We start from the raw sequence: 18,326 nt of genomic DNA on the forward strand, positions 1-18,326 counted from the left end.
CTGGGGGTGTCGGGTAAAGATCGCTTCGGGTTATTCCCGGTTATTCAAAGGCTTGACATGCGGTGTCTTTGATGAGCAGAAAACCACAGAGACAAAGATAGAATGTGATGGGCGCGTGTCCGTGTATCTTAGTGTCGCGGCAGGAACGAAACGGGCTGACAAGGGAAGTGGAGGGGTGGGGGGGGGGGGTAGCAGAGAAAGCCATGGATCCTAGATCATGCTGAGGTCTCTGATAACAGGGAGTCACATTGACATCAATCACCAAGCAGAGTGAGTCAGTTTTCCATTGGTCTTTGTTCCTAATACGATAATCTTTGTGTTCATAAATTACACAGACAGCACACTTACGCTGCTTCAATATGCACACAGCAAAATCTGCTGCAGACAACGAAAAAAAACCTAGACAAATATATGGAACGGGTAAACATTTATCAAATGAATTTCAATGAGGATAAATGTACACTATGTTTACAATGTGTGCACGGTAGGTGTATCTCATTAAAGACCCAGGAGTCTATACTCGATGCCTTAGTATCTACATCACTTCAGTATGACCAAACATTTAAAAAAGCAAACAAAATCCTCACGTTTGTCTTTGAGAACAAGGACGTTATGCTCATGCTGTACCAGTTAGGCACTAGGAAAACCTCACCCACAATGCCGTGTGCACAAACTGTCAGCTCTTGTCAGAAAAAGCATTAAAGAGCATTCAGGGGAAAAAAGGAACTTTTGATCTTACAGGAACTTAAAGGGCTGTCTTTGAAATACAAGTTAGCAGAAGTCAGTCTCTTCAGTCTGAGGGGCACGTGACAGAAGTATACCAAATAAACACTCAGGAGCCAAGATAGGGTCAACCCTGAGGACTATGACCATGTTAATGCTGATTCAAAAAGATGGGAACACAGTCTGAGGTCAGCTTAGATAAAACCACAAGAAATCTCTCCATTCACAAAGGATTTTCATCCGGAACAAACCTCTGATTTATGAACTGGTGGGACTTGTATTGATTAATTCAAATCAGCACTAGATTAAAAAAATATCCAAATGAGAAACTCAGAAAAACTGGCTTATTTGTTACTTAGATCAAATTTTGACTAACTCAGGATTTGACCTGCCCAAGATAGTTTAGAAGTTTATTCATACAGGTTGTTCAGTAGCTTCACTTGAATACAGATTTCAGTGCGACTACAAGACTGCCAAAATATTCACAGAAAAATAAAGGACTCAGAATCGAACCATGTGGGACACCATGTGTTACTGGTGCTATTAAAACACTGATTACTAGCAGCAGCCAAGAACGTTTTCCATTCTAGGCAGCAAGATAGTTCATTGACAGATGTCGCACTTGGAAATAGCAGTCTGTTAATTGGTCAGTATGCATAAGCTCTTTGTGAATAATTATATTTTGTTGTGTTGGAAAATATGTCACATGTACTCAGAAGTGATGCCGTAATACCGAGGTACCACAAAAATAACCAACTGAATGAGAGCTTAGAGACAAAACAGGCCAGAGGCAGCCTCCTTACCTCAGCTCGGGATAGACGTTGTCCAGGTACCACTTGAAGGGTTTACATTTGAGGCGCTGCCGGAGTTCCTCCCGGCTGTGAACACTGACAAAAGGCGAGAGAAGCAGCCATCCTTCAGTACGGCAGGCCACTCATTACAGATCAGGTAACGGGGAAAAGGCACAAGAAGTCAGAAGAACCCATGTTCTACTGATTGGTATTCAGCTAGCAGTAAGACGCTGCTCTGGAGCGAAATGAACAGGTGGTTTGAGCCATGCAGCCCACACTGCTCCCTGGTCTTTCATTTCACACTCGATAGCTGCATTCAATCATGTATACTAAGGCTTCCTGGCTGGGCTACTCGATGCCTCCCGGCTTGCCGTCCAGAAGCAGGATGGCAGTCAGCTCTTTACAGGATAATAACGGAACAGTGACGCCTGATCTATGACTTACTCTCCATAGGGCTTTCCACGGGCCGCGGGCCGAGCGGAATAGTAGAAGACCTTGAAGTCGTCCATCCAGACTTCTGCCGTTCTCCGAGTGTTCCTTAAGTGCGACAGGATACGACAGTGGCGGTCATCTCAATGTGACCATCATCTCCACAAGGTTGTGTTTTTTGGGTCGATGTTGCCAGTTCGCTGCATATTGTACCTGTTTAGCATGCACACTTTGAGGATGCCTGCAGAAAAGGCTCACATTTTAGCTGAACATTTGCATATCAATACGAGAAACACAACAGGCTCAGGTAGCCTAATTTGCTTCTCCTTCCTGCTTAGGTGATGCTAAGATAGCTGACATTTACAAAGCTGCGCCGCACCGAAACAATTCCGTTTGAGTATGTTCCCCAGGGGTACAACAACACATCCCTGCACTGGCTTCGAACCAAGAAGTCGATTACAAACACAGAGAGAAAACTCTCCCCCCACACACAAATGGTTGCTACATCGTGGACATCACAGGCCGTTAGAAGCTTGTGAAGGCTGCCGATTGTACAAAACATGTTTTTAGTCTCAGGCAACTCAGGTGCATCAAAGGCATGTCAAAGCGCCAATGGTTATGGTTGCTGAACATCGGCAGCCTGGAAACACCCAAATGCGACTTCTCAGAGACTCCATTTTACATCTCCATGATTTTTTTCTCACGTCAAGATAAAAAATACTGACACAGTCCCACCGCTTCCTTAGCATCCCAGCTGTGGTCAGGGGGCAACCCTGACCACCCAACTGGGGCAGGACTGTAACAAAATGTGCTTCATTTCTGTTTCCATTGTATAGACCTGGACACCTTAATTTAGGTAATTTTTCCCTTTCTGGAACAGAGGGGCAGGAATTCAACTTCCACTTTCTTTTTTCTTTGCCTTACTTTCCTGCAGACCTCGTCTCTACACTCTCCACATCACTGTATCGCAACACTGCAACACTGCAGCACTGCCTTGGGACGCATTGTAAAATGCATCTCCCGGGCTCGGCAACACAAGCAGCACAAATAGAATCGATGCATGAGTAATACAATAAACGCCATTACACAACTTAATACCAGTAAAGCTCAAAACGTGAGATATTAATTATTAATCATTCGGGTGCAATCTGGATAAGACCTCCATTAACAGTATCCAGCATCACATTCGGTCCTTCATTTTGCTTCAATAAAAAAGCTTATTGTGAACATTCCAGGTGATACATGCGACGTACTTATTACAAACTACAAATCACCAGACATGTTTAAATCTCTTTAATGACTGCTAATGAAACGGAGAGCCATTTAACGAATCCTTTTTGGTCACGGGGACGTCGGCATCAAGCCGAGCCTGTGACAAAAAGGGAAATGGCATTTCCTCATTTCTATTCATCATCAGATCTACACGGTATTACGGCGCGCTCTCCTGGAAGACAAGCTCGACATGAAAATGAATGAAGAATGCCTTTTAATAAATCGCCCCCCCCCTCCCACAAAGGTTAGCGGCTTATCCAAACTTCAGATGAAATCTGATTAAAAACACGGAGCGCAGAATTGCATTACAAATTCAGTGATAAAAAAATCTCACTCCTACACAAGCCGGGCATAATCTAACCCCCCCCACCTCTCCACAACAGTGCTTTATCACAAAATAAGGCACAACACACCACATACTCCTCTGGCTGCTCCTGGACTAAGAGTAAATACAGAAGGCTTCCTATCAGACTGACTAAGGAAAAAATAAAAATCATCTTTTCTGCATGTAAGTGCTATGCCTTAGGAAAATGTATTCTCAGAGGTCTGGGCTTAATATTCCACTGACCTGCTCTTTGATAACCTTAGAGTTTAATTTACTAACTATGGGACCGAACGCAGCCCGACGCCTCCTGCTCTTAGCAGACTTCCGTCTTGCCCTTAGTCAGCATGGCACGGGAGAGAAGGGCGAGTCTTACTTGATGTAGGTGTTGGCGTTGCCATCTGGGAAGACATATGGGTGCTTCTTACGGAAGACGTGGCCCACTCGGCTGCAGGGGACGATCTCAAGGCTCCCGCCACACATCCAGACCCGGAAGGAGATCTCTGCGGGAAGAAGGGAAGAAAAGCATTTATGTGTGTGTATGTATGTCTGTGCATGTATCTATATATATATATATACACACACACACACACACGGTATACACAGGGTATTGGGACCCTGGCTGATGGGAGTTTTACTTAAACAAAAATTTTCTGGGGGCAGAACAAAAAAAATGATTATTCAGTGAGATAACCAATCAGAATCCTGCCTCCTCTAGTTGCTTGGATCCACCACGCAATCTGATTGGCTATCTCTCGGAACCAATCATCTTCGTTTTACCCTCATAACACTTCTGTGTAAGTAAAGCTCTCAAATGCTGGCAGATTCAGGGACCCAGCAGCTTATTGGGGCTCCAAAATCTACTGAGGGTGACATTTTGTCAGGGGGCCCAGATTTTCTAACTACACCCCTGTATATATGCATGCTTTGGCTTTGCCCCAAGCTACATCTTTTCTGCTGCAGTTTGAAATGTTGAACATGCATAAATATTTGAAAAGAGAATGAAAGAGATCGATGGGCTTCGCATATCACTGAGCGTGATGAAATGGCCGGGATGCTCAATGCCACCTTGAGCTCGGTTCACTGAGAATAACGCCGCCTTGCTGGAACGAGGAGCAGGGAGACAGACATAGCAGCCGACACGTGACAGACGGGAGACACGAACAGATTGCGAACATCTCCCGCGTCGACCCCTTCCAGAACCGCTTCTGCTCCGGGTGCGCGATGGAGCGTCCTCTGCTGAGGGCTGTCGGCCATTTCGCCGGGGTGTGCGGCAGAGGGGCCCCGAAGAGCCACTCTCTGTGACATGCTACATTCCGGAACAGTCTGGGATCCCCGTCTGGCCCGAGCGCTTCAGAGGGACAGCCACCGCCCCGCTTGGGACCCGGGCAAGGTGAAAACGACGCACAGATGGCGATGGAGCTGTAAAGGGGCACGGAGCAGCCGAAGAAACCACAGGCATCCATCTTCAGAAGGACTTCAGAAGGAAATCCGCACACCGCCTCTTCCGTTTACTGATATAAACTGCCCACACGAGCACTGGAGCCCAGCAAGCTGCTTATTATCATTTATCATTATTTCTCACATTATTTCCTAACAAAACATGAACGTTTTTTAGACCAGGAACATGATTTTGTATAAGAAAAGACACAAGAGAAGTGTCTCTCATTGATAGTGAGGATCAGCGCACAGCCATTGCACTGCTGTAAACATATACTATAAAACATATAAATACAGCATATATATATTTAAGAAATATAAGAGGAGCATGAAAGTAGAAGGCACAGACATGCGTGACCATTCCACGTTATCAGATTTTAGACGATTACCGCTCTACGGGACATACCTTCACACCGTTTAATTCTTAAGGAGTTACGATAAAAGGCTTATCCACCATAGTCCTCATTCTCACTCTCCGTGCCACTTTTTTAGGATGAATTATTTTAGGCACGGCAGATATTTTTTTTCTTTACAGGGGATCAGCAAAATAACTTTAACTTAATCGCCGCGGATCTTGAAAAACCCATTAAGGTGGCAGCCATGTTGGGTTGCCCACCCTTGGTGGGATTAGCAGAGAGCGAGGGCCCCTCTCTGTCATGTGACCTCCGCAGCTGCCCGGCGGATCCAACAAAGCGCTTTCCCTGGGTGATGCCAAGCCGTTTGGAGTTTTATCCGAGGCGACACGGCGTGCGCGCTCTCCCCATACGCAGCCGGGAACACATGCCGAAGCAGAGATTAAGCAGGATCAAGGGTACAACAGCAGATTAAGGGGGATCAGGGATACATCAGCATTTCACACTGAAATGCAGGTTCCTGGGCGGCACAGTGGCGCAGTGGTTAGCACTGTTTCCTCACACCTCTGGGACATGGGCTCCAGTCTCCTCCAAGGCTCCATGTGTGTGGAGTTTGCATGTTCTCCACGTGTCATCTGCTTGTCCTATGCAGGGTTGTGGGGATCGAGACTCTATCTGCTATTATTATTATTTTCCATCCATCGATCTATACCCACTTGTCCTATGCAGGGTCTGTTCATCCCTCGCTATCCTATTTGTTTCCTGTTCGTTCATTTAGTTCAATAAAACCCCTTTGAGTTTAGCCAACACATCCTTCGTCCCTCAAGGCGTGAGATCTGCTGCATGTTTCTCCCTGTGGGGTCTACAGAGTCCGGTCACTCACCGAAGTTCTCCCCGCCCCAGATGTCCATGGCGGTGTCGTACTTCCCCAGGTGATTAAACCAGGACCTGTCAATCACGAAGAGCCCGCCTGCTATGATGGGGGTCCTGCCAGGCACGAGAATCAGAGCGCAGCACCGAAAAGACAGAGAGAAAGACAGTGAGGAAGAGAGAGAGGGTGACTTATGACTTCCTCCACGACTGTGACAGAGCTCTGAAAGCAGCTGGCTGTCCACAGATGTTCTGCAAAGCTCAGTACGGTCAAATAAATGCACTCAGCTCCACACCAGTGGAAATTAAAGGGGCCGCTTTTCTTTTCTTTTTTATGGCTAAAAACCTCCTGAAATGAAAGTTTTCATTACCGCATGTAGAAAGACCAACATTACGTCTGAGATGCTGATTTATTACCGCGGCTTAGAGCATTCTTTGAGAGGACAGGGTGCTCCTTCTCTGAGGCGAGCATGTGCAGGGTGTCCTCAATTGATTGAGTAATACGAGGCCCGGCCTGTTATTGGAGCTGACAGACCCGGGTTATTGAGCCATGTAAGGTGATACATTCTCATTATCAGGGGACAGAAACACTGGGTGATTTTCCACGGGGGGGGAGGGGGGGGCGGTGCTACGCCATTTAAGCCCACAGTGTTCAAGATGCAGGATTAGATGATGGGGATCTGAAGTCCCTGCTGGTGTCTGCTGCCTGGATCTGGTTCACGTCCGTGAGCTGGAGCTGACCCTCAGGATCAGGCCAGGCAGAAAAAATGGTTGGACCGGCGCCGTCAGGAACGGGTCTGCTGTGCATGATTCCTGAGCCCAGAACAAAATTACTTCAGCTGGACCACCTTGACGTGCAACCCCTCCCACCCTTGGAGCCTCTCCTGCTAACCTCCCCCCCCCCCCCCCCCCCACAATCTCCGAGTACAGACATCGGGCCCAGTCAGGACAAACGGGCCTGGTTTCTGCCCAGATGCCACATTATTTCACTTCGAGCCGCAATGGGCCAGGCAGGGGCGCCAAAAACGGCACAGACCGCTGCACCTCCGCTCTTCTGGCTACGGACCCGCCGGTGCTATTCTCAGCAAGCGTAATGATTCGCCGCTGCAGACGCACTCATGTAAGAACGATGTGCGAGGGGGCCAAATGGGAAGGGGGAGGGGCCCAGACGGGACGACGCATCACTGACGCACGGTCTGTCTCATCCAGACGCGTCTTGCTTTTTTTTCTTTTTTAATCGCCTGTGGTCTGATCGTCGTTTCTCTTGGCAACTGCAGTTGCTGGCATTTTCCTGGGATAGAGCCACAGGCCGAGGCCGGGACAGAAACGAGGTAAGGAGGTCAGACGGCCGTCGATCGCGGCGCATTGGACGTCCCTGTGCATTTTTAACATGCCTGCTGGGTAAAACAAGGCTGTATGGTAAACGGGGGCAAATGCAAGCGGCCAGGGCGACATGGCGCTATTTTTACGGAGATCAGATCGAGAGGCTTTGCCGCAGCACTGCTCCAGATATCCCTCAACGTCACATCGTGTCTCTGCTGCCGTCCCCTAACACACACTAACCACCTCACACAAACACAGATACACCAACACACATACATCAGGGCCAGTCCTAGGATTTTTTTAAGGTGATGGCCATGTAGCGGCCATAGTTCCAGCCATGTGCAGACAGGGGGGGTGCTGAGCACGTCATGTTAACTTGAGCTTTAAATGTGACGAGTGTCTCTGCACAGTCCTGCGTAATTCATACGGAGATGCTAGCCTTATCATTGGCCACCGATGTCTTTTGAATCGATGAGTGACAAGGGAGGGGGCCAATCAGCTTTCAGATGGTGCCAGTGCCCCTCTGGCCTCGTATCTGCATACGGCCGACATACATACATGATGCGCACACACACACACGAGGACATCCACACCTCCCAAAACATCTGTGCCCCCTATTTGTCCCCCCTCCCCCATCAGAAGCTCTATTGCTCATCTCACCAGGCCTGTGCATTCGTCTGCTTCCCCTGCACAGCACTAGCCTCAGCCAATCAGCTGCCTTCCTCATGGAGAACTGCAGTCAGGCTTCAGTCCATCGCCGTGTGAGTTTTGGTGACTCTGTGATGCCCCACGTGAGATTCCTCGGGGGCAGAATCTCTGGGCCGCCAGGGACGCGGTAAAACCCCTTACTCATCCCGTCACATGGGTACAACACCCACCCGCTGAAGTTAGCCAGCCTCCTTTTTCCTTTTTTTGAGCAGCGGAGACCTAAAAACCTGCCCCCGCTGCCACGCCCTCCTTTTTGCTGCACTGGTCAGGCCACGCCCACAAAAGTACCCAAAGTATGTCCAAAGGTGCCCCCCCCCCCCCCCGCCCTGGCTAACGCCCACCTCCTTCCGATGCGCCTTCACCTTTGAGCAGCAGGAGGCGGTGTTAAACCCCATCGCGTGAGAGACAGGAACACAAGCATGGGGGGGCGCGGCGTGCAGCCGGGGCTGGTAATTAGCGCATCACCGTGGGTGGCCAGGCGCGGATTTAATGGAACGAGATCCATGCATCTGATACACAGCAATGCTACTTAATTGTCTCTTTTTCTTTATATAAAGGACAAAAAAAATCTCATTACCTATCCAAGGCATCATGGGAAGAGATCGATAGCCCAGCAAGTCTTTCCAAAATGCAAGCCTGTTTGCTGGTTATGGGGCACAAAATATAGGTGGGGGTGGGTGATGGGACCGGGGGGAACTTGGTGGGGGAGGCAGCCCAGTGGTGTCCCAGTGTGGGCTGCCAAGTCAAAGCAGACCTTGCCCCCGCCGGGGTCTCTGCGGACCAGGCCCCAGATGGCTAACGTCGCTCTCTCTGCCTTCCTGTGCCTACTTAACGAGCCCGCTGGGGTGGGCTTCTCCCGCTTCCTTCGCTTACTTAATGGGCTCGGTGGGGTCGACCCTCCTGGCTCTCTGTTCGGGCGACAGCTGCTCCCACTTGAAATGGAGGCTCCAGTCAAATCCTGAAGAGAGAAAGGATAGATGATCACAGCTGGAGAAGAGAGACCGTCACGGGAGGACGGGGTACAGCAGGCCGGAGCTGCATGCACCCTTCTGTTTTTGTAATGGGATCAACCTTGTGACCCTTTCCTTGGGGCTAAGATAAGCTAAGCTAAGTGTTAGCATTTCCCTGATAGCGCCCACACAGCTTACGGGCTAATTCTGAAAACAGCCACTCCGTCGACGAGCCAGCCGCCCGTTTCTGCTGACATTAACTCTGGGTTTTCATAATGATTCACAGAGACCGATTAATGGATTATCCCTGTGCATCTCAGTAACCTTCGGTCAGGTGTTTTATTTTTTTTTGCTTAGCTTGCCATTTGAACAACATCCCTGGTGCCCAAATTAAAATCTCACAATACATCAGGGGGATTTCTCGACGTGCTTCCTTGCGGCATTTATAGACGGCGGTCTGACTCGCGGAGGATGTTGGGAGAGCTGGAGTTTTATGTGGGAGGGCTGCATCAGATCGCTCGCCTTGCAGTCTGCGGCCCTGGGAGACGGCAGGTCGATGTAGCTTTATTGACAGCGACACTTTTTCACGTTATGAAAGATGACTCCTCCGATAGTCGGGGCACAAGCCTTCCCCCCCACCCCCACCTCTCACTCGTGTACTGAATTTTCCCGGGTCGATTCGGGGGCTTAGGGACGGGAGGAGGGGGAAGAGAAGGATGCTTTCTACATGTTTGTTGTGACTCGGCTTCCTCCCCATCAAGACCCGTTGCCAGGGGAACGGAATAAAAAATCCAGTCCAGCGGTCCCGGCGAACGGAGAGGAAGGCCGAGGTAGGCAAGCTTGTGTCGTACCTCCACGCAGATCCGCGGAGGCGGCCACGTAGGCGAAGGTGTCCATGTTGATGATGTCGATGACAGGGCTCACCACGCGGGTTGGGTCCTTGAACGCAGGAAGAGAGGCGGTCAACAACATGCTCCTCTGACACGCTGGGTAGCTCCTGGAACAGTTACGCAAAGCCCAGCTAATGACCCGTGAGTCACAAAGGCTAATCTCATCCCACGCCAAGAGGAGCTGAGATAGCCAACAGTTACCCTCACTGTCTTGCGCAAGCGTGACTCCCGCCAATGTGTAATTAATAATTACCAAAGTTGTCAATGTTTCCAAGCAATTTCACCCTTGTTTTATTTATTTCCCTTTTTAGTTTTGCTCATTTTCTGCGACAACAGAGCTTAACAAGCTAACATGCAGCTAATCTTCCAGGATACCGAAACCAGGGAAATAAGATGACTGTTGGGCTGTCAGGTCCCAAAATAATCTCTAGGTGTTGAGTCGTCACATCCGAACTTGCTCGACACATTTTCCCCCATGTGGGTTAGCAGGAGGACTCGAGGTCTGTTTGTTTGAACCCATGATGCTACTCAGACAGAGTTCTCTGTCAAACCTACAAAAGGAACTCATCATATCGAAGCTTCCGGAACCATCTTAATGCATACCAATGCCATACCATTTTAATGCATACCAATTTAGAAAATAACATCTTTTGACTGCAAATTCTATGTACAATTCAAGCTGGTCAGATGCCGACAGTGCACCTTAAAACAGAGTTAACAGTGGAATCGAAGACTTTCACTGGTGCGCTGTTTGTGTTTGTGTGTCCTTTTCCTGTGACTATTTACACAGATCAATAGGTAATACTTTTTAAGGATGGACACATGGACATTGATATATAATTCTTTCAAGAAAATCAATTTGCTTCTCTATTTTTGTTCATCGATTGCTCGTAGTCAAAAGATTCCTCTATTAGCACATAAATTAAATGACGGGGTGACAGCTGCAGCGCCCGCCGAAGATCAAAACAGATGAGAAAGCAAAAGGATCAAAGGGAGAAAACAGGGAGATTTTGTGTCCGGGGGGGTACTTTGATGATTTGATGACACTTCCTACAAGCTGCTGATATTTGAGACCTCTGACCTCTGACCCCCGCCCCCCCCCCCCCCCCATGATTTGAAGACAGGTTCACTAGAGCCATTCTGTGGTTCACTTCACCACCTAAAAGCTATAATTCGCAGGTGGTTATCCATCTGCACTGTAATCCTGATATCTCTGAGTGCCTAGCTGATTCCGCCCCCACCCCCGCCCCCCAGGCACGTCAGCTGGAGATGTGAGAGCCACCGTCACAAAGAGCTTGGCTTCTGGTGGGCTAACACCCAATTAAGAGAATGGCTCCCCTCCCAAAGTGGTCACACTTCTGGACCATTAGGTATAATCTCTCCGGGGCTGTGCAGTGAGACAGAGAAATGTCACCAGCTATCAGAAGAAAAATAACAATTTGGCCAAGGCCTTATGGGACACTTGAATGTGGTCTGGGTTGGGGTGCAATATGGTACCTCCTTTATTCTCTGAAGAAGTGGGGGTAGCCAGTCTTTGTTGACCTCACAGTGACTGTCCAGAAAGGTGAGGACCCCTGCCCGGGCAGCGTCGGCCCCCCGAACCCGGGAGCGGATCAGTCCTGGAGGTGAGAGTACATCATGACCCATGCTGCCTCATTCCCCATCGCTCTTACATCCAAACTGGGAAACTTCAGTAACACCAGTGGGTACATGCATCCCCGGCGTAATCTTCCTCTCATCCATAAATATCTATTTTTCTGGTTTTGGTTTGTGTTAATCTAGAGCCCATATTAGGAAGAATATGGCAGGAGTGCCGTGGTGACCCTGGAACAGATGCCAGTCCACCACAGGAAAAGTACTATTCCAGCACAAACATAATGGTGGAAGAAGCACTTTCGGAAAGCGGAGCAATTGACAGGCGAGTTGGACGTAAGGGCGAGATCGGGAGGCTCAAGCTCTGCGAGGAGAGTCTTTGAGCAATGGCGGGATTCACCTTAGGTTTTGTGCTGCTTTTGACCAATTAAAAATCCCATTTCATCCTCAATAACACTTTATTTTCTGGATGGGTGAGCTCGCCCTCCTTTCGACGGCGGCGTGCGCTGACACGGGCCGTGTCGGGACGGGGGTGGGGGGGGGGTCAGTGATAATGACATCCACCTCCGGTTAATAGCGACTAGAACGCAGAACTGAACATGCTCCTTTCTGTGCAAAAGAGACGATTTTAAATTCCTCGTTTTTTTTCCAGCGAGGAACTTTGAGGAGTCACAGCCTGTGATCCTATCAGAAGAGGAGTCACGACACACTTTTGCTAGTCAAGACACACCCATAGTTAAAAATAACAGCCTACGACACAATCAAACAGCAAGGGTAGCGATATCTGCCACTGGTCCTGATTTAGGACTAATGAGTCATTTCTAGCGGTACTGAGGCACCCTGGCTCCTCAGACGAAACGAGGCAAGGGTCGTTAGTTTTGATTATAGTGACAGATCGTTAATCGGAATTCTTTACACTTAGGTTACACATTTATGTAAAGCACACGATATATGACCATTATTATTATTTTGATTTAATCACTTACGCAGTGTGACATGTTTAGGTTGCGATATTTCTGGAAGACCACTGAACCATTTCAGACAAGAATTAAACTAAACAAGAGCAGTGAGCCATGATCGTGGTTAAGGATGAAACATACTTAAAGTTTACACTATTGAATTTTTTTTTATACTGTCTTATTTATGCGCTACTCTGTTGCTTCCATCATTCTATCATTGCCTGAATCCTAAGCATTGCAGCATCGTGTATATTTACAGTACGTCATGCGCTAATGCTGTCGCACGTCATTTTTTCTTTTGCACTCGTTCAATCTGTCTATGCATTTTATGTATGCATGTATATACTGTATGCGATAGGATGGCATCCCATCCTAGTTTGTTCCCTGCCTTGCACCTATAGCCTCCAGGATTAGGCTCCAGACCCCCTACGACCTTGACTAAGACAAGCAGTTACAGGAAATGGATGGATGGATGGATGGATGGATGTAACAACGTGATCCTGGGGAATGCTATTTCATGTCGCTGTATGCTGTGTTACTGCATATGGGTGGTGTGACACTAACGCCCCACTTGACTAGAATTGACTTGACTGTGGGTGACTATTAGTTGAAGCCCATAGACTGGTGGCCAAGGATGTTGAGTAATGACTCTCCTGGAAAACGTACCCATGCGATACATGGCAGCCGGCAGGACTATGTACATGGAAGATGTGGCACTTTTTCTGGTATACGGCTGTGGTATGGTAAGCGTGTTTTTTTCTTGGGGGGAGGTGGGGGCTGAACTGGCAACCTTGGAAGTCTAATTCATTATCAGCTGTACCGTCTGCATCCAGCAGAGGCGCCTGTCAGTCAGCCAAAACAAACAAACAAAAAAATGCCCCTCTAATGACTTGGCCTCTGGGGTGGTCTGGCTGTTTAAGGCATTCCGCCCGACCACAGACTGAGTCACGGTTCAATCGGAAACGGCGCCGCCTGTGAGCGATGCCTCTGGTCCAATCGGCACATAGCAGCCATTTCAGACAGCAGATGATTCGCACAGTGATGTCGTAGCGTGGGGGGGGGTGGAGCCTGACAGATGCGTCCCCACGGCGCTGGGAGCCAGGGAGGATGAAGAGCCAGTTATGGCTGGAAATGTTTAAATTGGGCAGGAAAGGGGTGGATGTGTGGGTGAGAGGCACGGGGGGGGGGTCACCTGCGGAGGTGAAGCAGGGCTTCTCAAACGGATCTTTATTAGACTGTACAGGTGTCAGGCTGCGTATTAAACACACTGCTCCAAGGTCAGCTCCAGACAGTGGGAGCAGCACTGCATGCAGTGCGAGGCAGGTCATCCATCCATCCATCCACCTTCTAACTTAATCTTAATAAGCAGGATAAGCATCTGGACAATGGATGGATGGATGGATGGATGGATGAAATGTTCATTTTTTTCCCCTTTTTCCTCTCCAGATTTATCCTGATTGCTGCCTAGACCAGAAGTTTATGCAGAGTATTATGCAGTATTATCCTCTCCTGCCAGATAGCCGTTAAAAGATTTATTTTTATCAGAGTGCAAATGATAAGATGAATGGAGAGAAAGAGAGATAAGTACATGACTGCAGTGGTTCTCCACAATGCAGTGAGGAGCACAGGCCTTGCCGCTCCCGGAGCATGTAAAAATCCCTTCTTAGCAGCGTCTGAATCCAGTCGCATTCGGTTCAGTCGCATTTCCCCAGCGGCCAGCATCACAGAGCTGCAGGCGGGATGCCTGCTTAACGCGGTGCCAGCACCTCGCAGGACGGACGCCATGCAGCCCTAACGAGCACAGCTCAGGCCTGCCAGAGCCCTTTCACTCTGGCTTTTGTTGATCTCTGTCTTCCATTTCCTCAGTCTATCCCTCTTCCATCCACTCCTTCCATACAGGGTCACTGAACATTATATAGCAGCAGGCAGCATGGTGAATCGGTGCATAGCCCTGCTGCTTCATACATCCAGGGTTAGGGGTTTGAATCCCCCTTCTACTCCGTGTGTGTGGTATTTGCATGCTCTCCCTCGGCGGTATGGAGTTCCTCCATATGCTCTGCTTTTCCTCCCTCACTCCAAACATACACAGCCAGGTGACCCGACGTCTATAAACTGCATATTGTGTGTGTGCCCTGCAATGGACTAGCATTCTATCCAACGTCATTCTGGGATAGGCTTCGTGTCCCCATGACCCTGGACTGGACCATAACCTAGAAGATAAATAGATCGATGAAACCCATCAATGGTGAGTTGATGAGAGTAGGCGTATGATGAAAGTGAGGCGTGCTCTTTCATCAGAAGCCCTAGTGGTGTGGTAACAAGGGCTAGCTAGTTATACAGAAAACGGACAGCGTCAAGTAGCTGTTTCATTACTGGAAGCACCATTCAGAATGGTAAAGCACCACTTCCACACGGCCAGATCTACAGCAAAAATTCAGAGACGTTCCGTGTCTCTGCCTACACTGTGACACCTCCCAGTGTAGTCAAGAGAAAACATGAAATCTCAAAACACGCACCTTCTCGCTGGTTGTTCCGAAGACACTTGACCATGGGCAGCTTGGTGAGGAGAAGGCAGTCATTGGCTGGAAGAGGCACAAAGGCGGCGGAGAAAAGCCAATCAGAAGTCAACTTTCACAACGTCGCATTTCCCGTGTGCATTGCAGTGGTACTCGTTTAGCCAGGCCCACTAGCAAGAACAGCTCACACAATACAAATAACTGCTTATAAAGAGACGAGACATGTCCAAAAGTACAATGAGTAAATAACACTTGGACATTTCACAAATATTGCTGGAGTAAGTAACATTGCACTAGTGCAGATTTAGATGATGTAAATGGCTTTGAGGAAGAAAGTTCTTCAGTCCCCGTCCTTCCATTCAGCACATGTGCTACTTACGGTCCTCGCTGAAATCGTCCACCAGGATGATCTCGTGGATCAGGTGCACGGGGGTGCGGTTCAGCACGCTGGGATCACAGAGAGGACAGAAACAAGCCACTCTTCAGTTCCTTTAAGGTAGCTGAAACAACCACACTGAAGTGTGCTGGATGAAGGTCACAAGACCTTGTACTGGATTAACTGCGGAACATGAATGGATGGAAGAAAGACGTGTGACTTAAGAACACAAAAAACAAATTTAGATATTTTAGATTTTTTTTTTTATTAATCCATCCATCCATCTATCCATCCATCCATCCTGCATAATCGCTTATCCAATGCATCAATGCTGCAGAGAGCACACAGCATCCTAGATGGGATGTCAGTCACCTATAAATGATTACATACATAATATTTTTAAATAGTGAACATTTGAGCAAAACTCTTGCTCCATTATTGGCATCAGGTTTAAACGTGATACATTTCTAGGCATGTAGAGATGTGCATAGAAAATGGGTGTGGGATGTCTTCCCCTGACCCTTGACTGAATAAAAGCTTGAGCCAATCCACTTCTACTCACAGACTCCACCTGCTTTACTCACAAGACTGCCCTACAGCGAAACTCTCCTCCACTGACAGATCACTGGCAAGCTGAGGCATCTAAGCTCTGTAATGCTGAGCCACGTTTCTAACTTTCATAGTTTTTTTTTTCACATTCACGCATGCACAAAACTCTCCCCCAGAAACTTGCAAACCCACAGAGGTAAATAATTGAATGTCTGTCAGACCAACAATTCTGCTTTTCCATCGCTGTCCAGGAAAGAGGCATTCATCAGTCTACCCGCTAGCTCCTCATTTTACCTGCCTACATTCTAACATGCCATCCATTCAACATCCATACACCTTTATTAAACACCCTGACAGAATGCCTTTATTCTTTACTGTCAGACAATCCCTTCCTGTAAACCATGGCAGGGTATGGAAGATCCTTACAACCACTATGACGGCCCAGCAAAGAGAGCACAGCCTCGCCACCTATTCCTTTCATCATATATGAATCAGTAAATACTCTGATCCTTGTTTATCATTATTCAGGTTGTACAGCCATCTAAATATTAATGACTGCTAGCTCAATGAAGACCCCTCAAACAGACAAACCTTGAATTATCTCGAGCCGATTCAGATCTTCACAATCTTTCTTACTGCGTCAACAAGGTCATTATATTGATGTCATGAAATGTTTATGAGCTTTGTGTGTCGTAACTTTGAACCTCTGCGCTAATTACATGAAGAACAGACAAGCCTTTGACTGGATGCCCTGTTTTGGTTTCCAGATGCATTCCTGTATTTCAGTGTTTCCTAGTCTCGTCCTCGGGGACCCACAGACGGTCCACATTTTTGCTCCCTCTGAGCTCCCTGCCAGACAGTCCACATTTTTGCTCCCTCTGAGCTCCCTGCCAGACAGTCCACATTTTTACTCCTTCCCAGCTCCTGGGGGTCTGTGGATCCCCGAGGTCTGAATTGGGAAATACTGCTGTATTTATTTGGTCTGGAACAACTGTGAGGAAGAGGTTCTTGGTAGGACCGAACAGTTCTAGTGCTCCCAGGACAACAGGGAGAACACTATCTAATTACGGCAATACCCTCTTCCCAGGCAGGATTTCTACTTATACAATTAATCTTCACAAGTGAGAATTGAATGCAGGGTGGATATTAAACCTATTCGTTTAATAAAATCCTTATGAACTCCTTCTAAATTATAGCCAACCTCCATACCATTACGACTCTTAGGGATTCTTTTTAGGACACCTGAGATTACTAAAACACTACGTTGCAGTTTTGGGGTAATGACCGTGCTGTCCGGGGTGGTAAAAAATCTGAGAGCTCATCCGTAGCATCACCGCCCAGACCGCCGTCATTCCTGTCCGCCCTCCTTCCGTGGTTTCCAGAGATGTCTGAGGGACAGGCCTTTGTGTGGGTTGCTAGAATATTCTCTCGACACGGGGTTCAGTTGCAGTAATAGGCTGCTTCAGCAGGAACACACACCGAAACGTAGGCCAGCAGCCTACACCGAAAGCTAGGCTAGGCCAGCAGCCTACACCAAAAGCTAGGCTAGGCCAGCAGCCTACACCGAAAGCTAGGCTAGGCTAGCAGCCTACACCGAAAGCTAGGCTAGGCTAGCAGCCTACACCGAAAGCTAGGCTAGGCCAGCAGCCTGCACCGAAAGCTAGGCTAGGCTAGCAGCCTACACCGAAAGCTAGGCTAGGCCAGCAGCCTACACCGAAAGCTAGGCTAAGTCAGCAGCCTACATTTCAGATCCATTTCAGGTCAGTGTTGCATCATATGGTGCCCCCATGGAAACGAAGTGCAGAGGTCAAATGGCCTTTTTGACAGCCACCGGGGATAAGGCAGGTTTCCCTGGCTTACAGCAGCGGCTACGAAAATGCTAGCTCTGACTCAGTCTCCGCTTTCAAAACAAATGAGACAACCAAGCTAAACCTCAAGACCCCATAAAGATTACTATGTTGTTTTTTCCCCTCTTGCTCCCTTCAGTTACATCACCATGGGCTACAAGTTGAGGGTATAAATAATTAAAGTCATACTGTGCGGAGGCTATGACACGAACACAGTGGAAACCACAAAACAGCAGGCTAATTAAACCCCACCTACTGAGACAGGCCCCTGGGACTGCTGAGCCGCAGGGGGCGATTACCCAGAGTGCCTTGCGACCGTCGTGAATGACAGAGGGATTAGAATCATATCCATTAAAAATAAATTCAGACAGAAGGAAGACAGGGAGAGACAGTTAACCTCAGAGCATGTCCAGAA

General features: G+C 48.2%; 1 protein-coding gene across 2 annotated transcripts in view; it reads right to left on the reverse strand.

Annotated features, from left to right (window-relative positions):
- The window catches only part of galnt14 (UDP-N-acetyl-alpha-D-galactosamine:polypeptide N-acetylgalactosaminyltransferase 14 (GalNAc-T14)), a 71,296-nt gene that overhangs the window by 7,714 nt on the left and 45,256 nt on the right, over positions 1-18,326 (reverse strand). For both annotated transcript variants that reach the window (XM_023840932.2, XM_023840933.2), the window contains exons 4-12: positions 15,519-15,586; positions 15,140-15,205; positions 11,569-11,690; positions 10,033-10,120; positions 9,105-9,189; positions 6,214-6,317; positions 3,914-4,040; positions 1,959-2,051; positions 1,527-1,610 (exon numbers count right to left, since the gene is read on the reverse strand). In XM_023840932.2, coding sequence (XP_023696700.1) covers positions 1,527-1,610; positions 1,959-2,051; positions 3,914-4,040; positions 6,214-6,317; positions 9,105-9,189; positions 10,033-10,120; positions 11,569-11,690; positions 15,140-15,205; positions 15,519-15,586 — 837 coding nt within the window. The remainder of the gene's footprint in view (positions 1-1,526; positions 1,611-1,958; positions 2,052-3,913; positions 4,041-6,213; positions 6,318-9,104; positions 9,190-10,032; positions 10,121-11,568; positions 11,691-15,139; positions 15,206-15,518; positions 15,587-18,326) is intronic.

Source organism: Paramormyrops kingsleyae, chromosome 19 (genome assembly GCF_048594095.1).
Source record: "Paramormyrops kingsleyae isolate MSU_618 chromosome 19, PKINGS_0.4, whole genome shotgun sequence".
In the NCBI taxonomy this organism is placed as follows: domain Eukaryota; kingdom Metazoa; phylum Chordata; class Actinopteri; order Osteoglossiformes; family Mormyridae; genus Paramormyrops; species Paramormyrops kingsleyae.